Source organism: Lygodium microphyllum, chromosome 18, assembly GCF_053477565.2.
Source record: "Lygodium microphyllum isolate KBCC chromosome 18, Lygodium_microphyllum_v1.1.10, whole genome shotgun sequence".
NCBI classification, from domain to species: domain Eukaryota; kingdom Viridiplantae; phylum Streptophyta; class Polypodiopsida; order Schizaeales; family Lygodiaceae; genus Lygodium; species Lygodium microphyllum.
Window position 1 is genome coordinate 106,717,654 of NC_141152.1, and position 7,780 is coordinate 106,725,433.

The window sequence follows — 7,780 nt, forward strand, 5'->3', positions numbered from 1 at the left end:
AGATCATGATGCAATCGAATAGTGTGAATCTCGGTCATGAGGGTGTGAGGGGGGCTGCAAGCTTGGATATAAAGCCAATGAATTGGAAGTGGATGAGGAGGCTATGTGTGTGTGCGCCCCCCCTACATTCAAGTTCTTGCACCATCACACTTGATTATTGCAAGACAAGTATAAGCTCACATACATAGGTGGGTTGATCCCATAATATGGAAGCCAATAACACAAAACCTGCACAAAACTATCGGAGTAGGTTGATGTTGATGTCGTTGATGTAGGGAAAGTAGATCAAAGTGGAGAAGGTGGAGGTGCACATGGAGGAACCAAGCTAGGCTCTTCAAATCACTAGCAAATATGGATCTATCAATGTAGATTTATGTTTGGTAATTGTGGGGATAATAGCTAAAAATATCTCCTTCCTTAAATTTTGTATGAATTTCGCTACAAAATGAACACAGGGCAATACATGTTGTAAGATCTATAACATTGCTTAAGGTGGTTGCAACGCCAATGTAATCCTTCTTGTTGAATGTTAGTACAATGGATATGGCCTCTTCCTTGCTATTTGGAGCTCGGACTAATTCTAATTGGGCCATTTTTCCCTTCATGTGGGAGATGAACTTCCTTAATGTCTCTCTTGCATATATTCCAAGTCAAGAACTCTATTTTTAGTGAGATCTAGGAATTTCTACTTTGGCAGCATCCCACTTAGCTTTGGTAGTAGGAAGTTCATCCACATTATGAATGAGAGGCTCATCCAAATGCACCATCATGATGTATTGAGCTCTCTCATTGTCCTCAACATCTTCTTTGTTTGAGATATTAACAACCCTAGTGCCTTCGGTAAAAGGCATGTAACCTTTCTTCATCATTTTGTGTTTAGCTAGAACATGCCAAGGATGAAAGTTTTCTCTATTAAAGTATATGCTCCTAGGTAAATGTAGTATATGTTCCTCTTAAGTGAAGGAACTTAGCAGAAGCAATATGTTATGAGGCTTAAATAGGTATATAAAATGAGTATTTAGGAAATAATGGTCTTTGATTTAAAGAACTAGCATTCTCACTTTACAAGGTTCTCGAGGTGGAGCTACATACTTATAATCATGCATATGCTTCTATAATGAAGTTGAAGAATGAAGGTATGAAACTAGTAGGTGTTAGCTTTGACAAGAATGTTGTAGTTTTGTTTGCTTATTGTGCCAATGACAAGCATCTCTCAATTGTTTAGCAATATTGATAAGATCAAAATTTGGATTAAGATGATATAAAAATACACACTTTATGCTTTAAAGTGCCTTTTTGTAAGCTTATGCATCCTTTGAATAGAATGCTAATGAAGTCACCCAAATGATAAAGCTTGTCATGTGGTTATCAAATGTACTCTAGCCAATATAAAGGGGTTACTTATAGATTGAATAGAAAAGGGTTATGTTTTATTAAGGAAAAAATCACAGTTAAGGATATTCATAAATAGGCCTTGAATGCACGTGATATAGAGGGTATACCTATAGTAAACTACCCGAGGGCTCCAAGAGCTCCAAATTTAATCTTCAATGTAAAGAGAAAGAGTATGTAATGTAAAGTGAGATTAGAAGCTCATGGCTATGGCTACCATAAAACAACTTGAGTTGGAGATAGCCTCTTATGGCACCTTCAAAAGCCTTGAGATAGCTAGCAGATGAAAGACTTCAACTAGGAGTGTTGTTGCTCTGAAGAGGCTACTACCCATAGGTTAAATTTCTACAATTCTCTCACAATTCCATCATTTTTTGACACTGTTTTAGTGTGTGATGTGCTAACGTATCGTGCCCTATGTTGGGGAATAAGTCACTAGTACAATGCTTGAGCTGAATTTGCCTCTTCTCTCACACTCAACCCCTCTAATGTTAGCCACTCTCAAGTTGTAGGTGATAAGGTTGCCTATGGAGGATGAACTCCTCTCCCAAGATGGGTAGTGACTCAAATGTGCCTATGGACTAGAGTTGGGTTTTGACACCATGACAAAACCTAAAGTGAGGAGGACAAAAGTTCACAATGATGATGATAAGAAGTAAGAGTATGAAAGTGAAAAAGAGAGACAATGACACAATGTTCAAGGGTGAACTTCTTCCTTATTTAGTTGCTTATAGCTACAATTGTAAGCATCCCTTGGGATCTTTATATATGCCTCATGCTAGGGTTTAGGTTGCCCTAACCCTAATTCCTATTTACATTTCCACATAACCTTGTGTCACCCCTATTCATCACACAACTATCTCAATAATTTTAGGTAAGAGAAATCCAAAAGTACCACGTATATAAACATCTTGGCATGCATATATATGTAGTGTGCAATGAGCATGTGTAATAGTCCAAATGCCAATGTAAGTGTGCCTAACACGTTTCTATATGTGTGAGCATGTGTTCATGTGGTTTTCCTAATGTATTTGTGCATGCATATGCGTATATGCGTTTTGTAGGGCCTCCTCTTTAGTGTCTTTAGCCAAATAAGTTTATGTTCGTTGTTTGTTTACATCCTTTTATGCACATGTAAGGATTTGTCTTTGTGAGCATGAGGTGTGATTCCCATGTGTGGGAAAGAGACATAAATGTCCTCCACTGCAACTCTTGTAAGTGTAAGATAGTGCTTGAGCTTGCAACACTTTAAGAATATCTTATATTGGCATTCTCACACTAGCATATGAACATGGATATTCTCCATATTTTGTGTTTTGCCTCTTGTGGTTGCAAATGTGGTAAACATTATGCTCATGATTGAACAAAGAAAAAAAATATCATTGGTAGGACACGTGCACAATAACATACATGTAAAATCAAAATTTTGAATCAAAAAGAGATTGCAAGTAGCAACACTCATAGTGCCAAGAAAGTGTAATGATGTCCTTGTTAGGGAATGAGCTTCTATAGTATTGCAAGGTGATAGAGAGCTAAAGAATAATAGAAAGTTCATAAGTTTTCTATAATTTTATGTGACAAGTGCACAAAATCCTCATTACACCTATATTCGATACTCCAAGCATTTCAATGTATTATCATTTCACTTTTTTCACAAAGGGCTTTGTCATTTGGTATAGTAAGGTAAGTTTACAATTCATATATATTGTTGCATGGTGCAAAGGGTCAAAATTGTATAAAGATATGATGTAACCATCTTACACTAGTGAGTGTTCTTTTAGATGAAAAGTGCAAAAGATTCTCATTACTCTATTGTCAATCCTTTAAGCATCAAAATATATTCTCATTCACTTTCTTCATAACACACGCATGCATGTGCATGTGCACTCTCTCTTTCTCTCATGCATGGAGTGTGCATTCGATGTTTAAGGCTAGCCAAGTTCCTCTCTCCACCCTCCCCACACAGTGGCCTCAAAGTGTGTACTACATACATCTCATGTCATACCCATAGCCCTCTTCCCTCTTCCTCTCAACCTCTCACACGGACCAGAGCAATTCGGAATTTAGCATCCTCATTTCCAAGCACATGAATATGGAGCATCAGGGCAAACACCAAACACCGTCTGATTCGGATGCGGCCGCCATCGAGGACTTCGAGTGCACAGCTCGATCAGCTCGCTCTCTGCAGCTTCAGCTCCTATCCTCCATCCTTGCTGCAAATGCTAGGTCTGAGTACCTCCTTGGACATGGTCTCAAAGGGCAATGTGATGCGCTCTCCTTCAAAACCCACATTCCGGTTGTCGAGTACGAGGACGTGGAACCTTACATTCAGCGCATTGCAGATGGAGACAAGTCGGCCATTTTGTGCTGTGAACCCATTAGTGCCATCATGCTCAGGCAATGTTGCTTCTCTCTTCATGCAGATCTTTGTCCTTGTTATGGTCCAGAAAGCTAGCTTATTGATAAGATACTTATCTTGGTCATGGTCCAGAAAGCTAGCCTGTTGATACACATGCAGGTGTATTTGGTCTGACTGCATATAATTCAAGCTTTTGTGTTGGTCATTCAGTTTCAGAACTTGGTGGATCTCAGAAGGTTGCTGTCAGTCCACAAGTGTACACGACATCCTCGAGTCTTGCACACATAGTCACATGGTAAATAAACAGGACAGGGACAGGAAATGCGGAATGGGGAGGAATTGATATCCCTTGTGACTACATAGTCACATGGAATGGGACATGCGATGAAAAGAAGCTAGTACCATCTTCACAATCCTCAAATCCAAAAATGACCATCACTTGTGACTATTCTTGCATATTGTCTGAGTGCATATATTGGTCATTCAATGTCATATTGTTCATAACCATTGGTAGAAATTAGTAGGTAGCTCCAGTAGTATGCACTACATCCTCTAGTCTTGCACAATGCTACACATGCAGTTGTTGGATCGGCCCAGTCCTGTTCCCATGTTAGAACCCCTTCTCCTGGTGATGGGGGATGGCAACTCCTGTCCCCATCCCCTGTTACTATGTTCAAAACTGCTTACTTAAGTAGTAGCTTCACTTTACTCGAGCCTGAAATTTTGTACGTTGCTTTGTTAGATTCGCATAACAGTTGTAATTCTTCTATTGTTGTTTGGACTGGCAGCTCAGGAACCTCAGCTGGCAAGCCTAGGATGATCCCTGCAACACAAAAGTCTCGACAGGTTTTATCGAAGAGGTTTCTACTCAGCAATGCTTTGCTAAACAGGTGTCTGATCATTTTTCTCCTTAGGTTCAAATCCTCACAAGTCCTTGATTGTGCTGGGTAATGACTTTCAAAGATATTGCAGGGAGTTCCCAGAAGCTTCACAGGGGAAAACACTCTACTTCAGCTTTGCCGGAAAGTTACTCACTACTCCAGGAGGCCTAAATGCTGGAACTTCCAGCACTCTCTATTTGCGATCTGGAGCAAGCGCGAAGGCCCTACCATGTTGGACAAGTCCCATGGGAGTGGTCTTGGGTCCAAGCATTTCTCAATCCATGTACTGTCACCTCCTATGTGGGCTACTGCAAGCTAGGGAAGTGACTGCAATATCATCATTCCTTGCCTATACTATGTGTGAGGCTTTCCGGATGTTGGAGGAGGCTTGGCAAGAACTATGCAATGACATCAGGATGGGAATGCTCAGTGCTCGAGTTACAGACCAATCTGTGAGAGCAGATGTGCTGAAACTTCTTCATCCAGACCCTGAACTTGCAGAGAAGATCAAATCTGAGTGTTCAAAGAATCTCTGGTCTGGAGTCATCAAACGTCTTTGGCCGAATGTTAGATATATCCATACAATTGTGACAGGATCTATGGAGCCATACGTTCCCTATCTAAAGCATTATGCTGGGGGCATACCAATTGTTTGTGGAGATTATGGGTCATCTGAATGCAGTATTGGTATAAATATGAACATTAGGAGCCCTCCAGAGCAGGTTTCCTTCACTTTAATACCATATGCTGCCTATTTTGAATTCTTGCCCTTGATACAGAAACAAGCGTCTCAACCAGTTGACATTGCTGGGGTTCAAATTGGTGAAGAGTATGAGTTAGTAGTGACAACATTAGCAGGTAAATTTTCTATTTATCCATTGTTTAACCTCATTTTGAAGTCATCATAACATTGATCTGTCTCATTTTCAGTTGTTTTCTGTTCTCTGAATTTATACCATCATCCCAATTTGTAACTTTGATCTGGTTCATCTTCCTTTATTTTGTATTCTCCTGTTTTACAGCAGGGCTTCCACTCGCGTCAATTCACCTCAAATCTAGTGTTTAACTGCAAGATCTTTGGTCCATGCTCCATTGAAGAGTCTATAGGGTGTTATCATATAAGGGAGTGATCTGGAAAGGAGAGAGAAAATAGAAAGAACAGAGAAAAAGACTAGAACAGGAGAGAGAGAGAGAGAGAGTGTGTGTGTGATTTGTATTATTCCATGATCACAAATGGTGAATGCACAAATGAGTCCCTTATACTTGTGTCAGGGTAGTAACAAGTATTATTAAAGTATCCCTAAAATACATGCCCCATTTTTACTTCATTACATATCATGCTTTAGATGCTAAATGGACTGCACAACCAATGAAAGAAGTTCATGCACTGTGTGTTTGTTAGCAGTACAATGTTCATTTTTAAGAGCTACCAGGATAAGATGGGGTTCTACAATGATTTCACCTTTTGTCTTGGCTCTTCAGGTTTCTAAACACTGTTGGGTCACACATGCAGGTTTATATCGTTATAAGCTAGGTGATGTGGTAAGGGTAACCGGCTTCTACCATGAACTACCGCAGTTTATGTTTGTGCAGCGGAGGAATGTGCTGCTGAGTATCAACACTGACAAAACAGATGAGAGAGAGATACAGATTGTGATCAACCGAGCACGGGATGTACTAAGGGAAGGGAACATGGAGTTATTTGATTTTACTACTCACGCCGATCACTCTTCCAGGCCAGGGCATTACACAATCTTTTGGGAGCTAAAGAGCCGTGTTCAAGTGCAGGATTCTGTTTTACATAGATGCTGCAAGCTTCTTGACTCTTCTTTAAACAATCCCTACCAGCGCGGAAGAGCAGCAGGAACCATTGGACCTCTTAGATTATGTTTGGTGAAGGAGGGGACGTTTTTCAAGATAATGGAGGTGGCGGTAGCCTCTGGAGCTTCACCAATACAATATAAAACTCCAAGATGCACCAATTCACCTCATGTTTTGAGCATTCTGAGGCGCTCAGTCATCCATGTTTATCAGAGTGCATAGCCAAAGCACTCTGGGATGCCCGCCTGCCCGGGAGGCATAGTAAAGATGTAAATCAGAAAAAATCTTTAGAAAGAGGGGAAGTAGAGAACGTTAAGTTGATTCCTCTTTAATGGTGTAATGCAATCTTATAAAAAGGATGAATATAATGGTGTGATGAATAGTACACTTCTTGAGGCTTGTAGATGTAATGCAATCTTATATTGGCAATGTGAATAAGACCATGGATAGGATGATAGACGAGTTGGAATTGTTGGGAATTGATTCCAAGAGTATATAAAATAAAATAAAATAAAATGTATATAGTTTACCTTATATATAACATTTTTTATTTTGGACTCAATTTTAGGGCAAGGGTTAGGAAAATGATACAAAGGTGAGCATGAATCGAAGGCTTCTTTTAAAGCACACAGTGCTTAATGTAGGTACCAAGTGTAAAATCAAAGATTAGCTATATGAGTTTGTACGATTTCGAGGCTCTTATAGCTCTATAGGTAAACAAGAGGACAACTTCAATGTTGGGGTTATATTGTGGTGGAAAGATTTTGGTTTAGATGGGCTATACTTGCAATAATTCGCTATTTGTGTGTGTGTAGTTGTGAGCTCCTATAGTCACATTCCCTTAGAAGAATAATCACCTTGGAGTAGAAGGCAAATGATTTGGTTTTTGGCACTCACTTGAGAATGTTATGCAAGCATCATAACTAGGGCTAATCCTTTTACACAAGTGCTGATGAAGCAAGAAGAGAAGAATGTTCATTGAAGATTGATTGAATGTGGCATTCATGATCGTGAAGCTAGCACATCAAGATATGTAGATGTTGATACTCTTGCGAATATCAATGTGAGTGCTCTCATTTTGATGATGATGATGCTGAAGAGACTAGAGTTCTCGATTGCAACTAGCTTTGTTAGGTCTTGATGCTTGCTTGTTATCATTTTATTCATTATGTTGTGGTAGATTTCCACCTATGATTTTTATTAGTAATAACTTTGCCTTTAACATTGGCTCTTGAGTCTTTTTCCTTTTTGAATAATGCTTAGATTTTTATCATGTCCTTGATTATCAACGTGGCTTGACAATCTATATTTCTCATATGGACCTTGG

At 39.5% G+C, this 7,780-nt stretch overlaps 1 protein-coding gene across 2 annotated transcripts; it reads left to right on the forward strand.

Annotated features, from left to right (window-relative positions):
* Positions 1 to 3,291: 3,291 nt before the first annotated feature.
* On the forward strand, positions 3,292 to 6,845 carry LOC148021234 (jasmonoyl--L-amino acid synthetase JAR4-like). 2 transcript variants are annotated; one of them, XM_087699065.1, is made up of 4 exons: positions 3,292 to 3,789; positions 4,540 to 4,641; positions 4,724 to 5,490; positions 6,146 to 6,845. In XM_087699065.1, exons 1-4 carry the CDS (start codon positions 3,479 to 3,481, stop codon positions 6,673 to 6,675), a joined length of 1,710 nt encoding a protein of 569 aa, XP_087555191.1. In that variant the 5' UTR covers positions 3,292 to 3,478; the 3' UTR covers positions 6,676 to 6,845. The 2 variants fall into 2 exon arrangements, with proteins under 2 accessions (XP_087555191.1, XP_087555192.1); XM_087699066.1 differs by lacking the exon at positions 3,292 to 3,789 and adding an exon at positions 3,859 to 4,046.
* Positions 6,846 to 7,780: the final 935 nt, after the last annotated feature.

What these genes read in the sequence shown, in the direction of transcription:
- LOC148021234 (XM_087699065.1), top strand. Translation starts at nt 3,479, where the DNA reads ATGAATATGGAGCATCAGGGCAAACACCAAACACCGTCTGATTCGGAT. An exon ending in AGCAATGCTTTGCTAAACAG is followed by an intron (nt 4,642 to 4,723) that starts GTGTCTGATCAT and finishes AAGATATTGCAG; the next exon opens with GGAGTTCCCAGAAGCTTCAC. An exon ending in AGTAGTGACAACATTAGCAG is followed by an intron (nt 5,491 to 6,145) that starts GTAAATTTTCTA and finishes TCACACATGCAG; the next exon opens with GTTTATATCGTTATAAGCTA.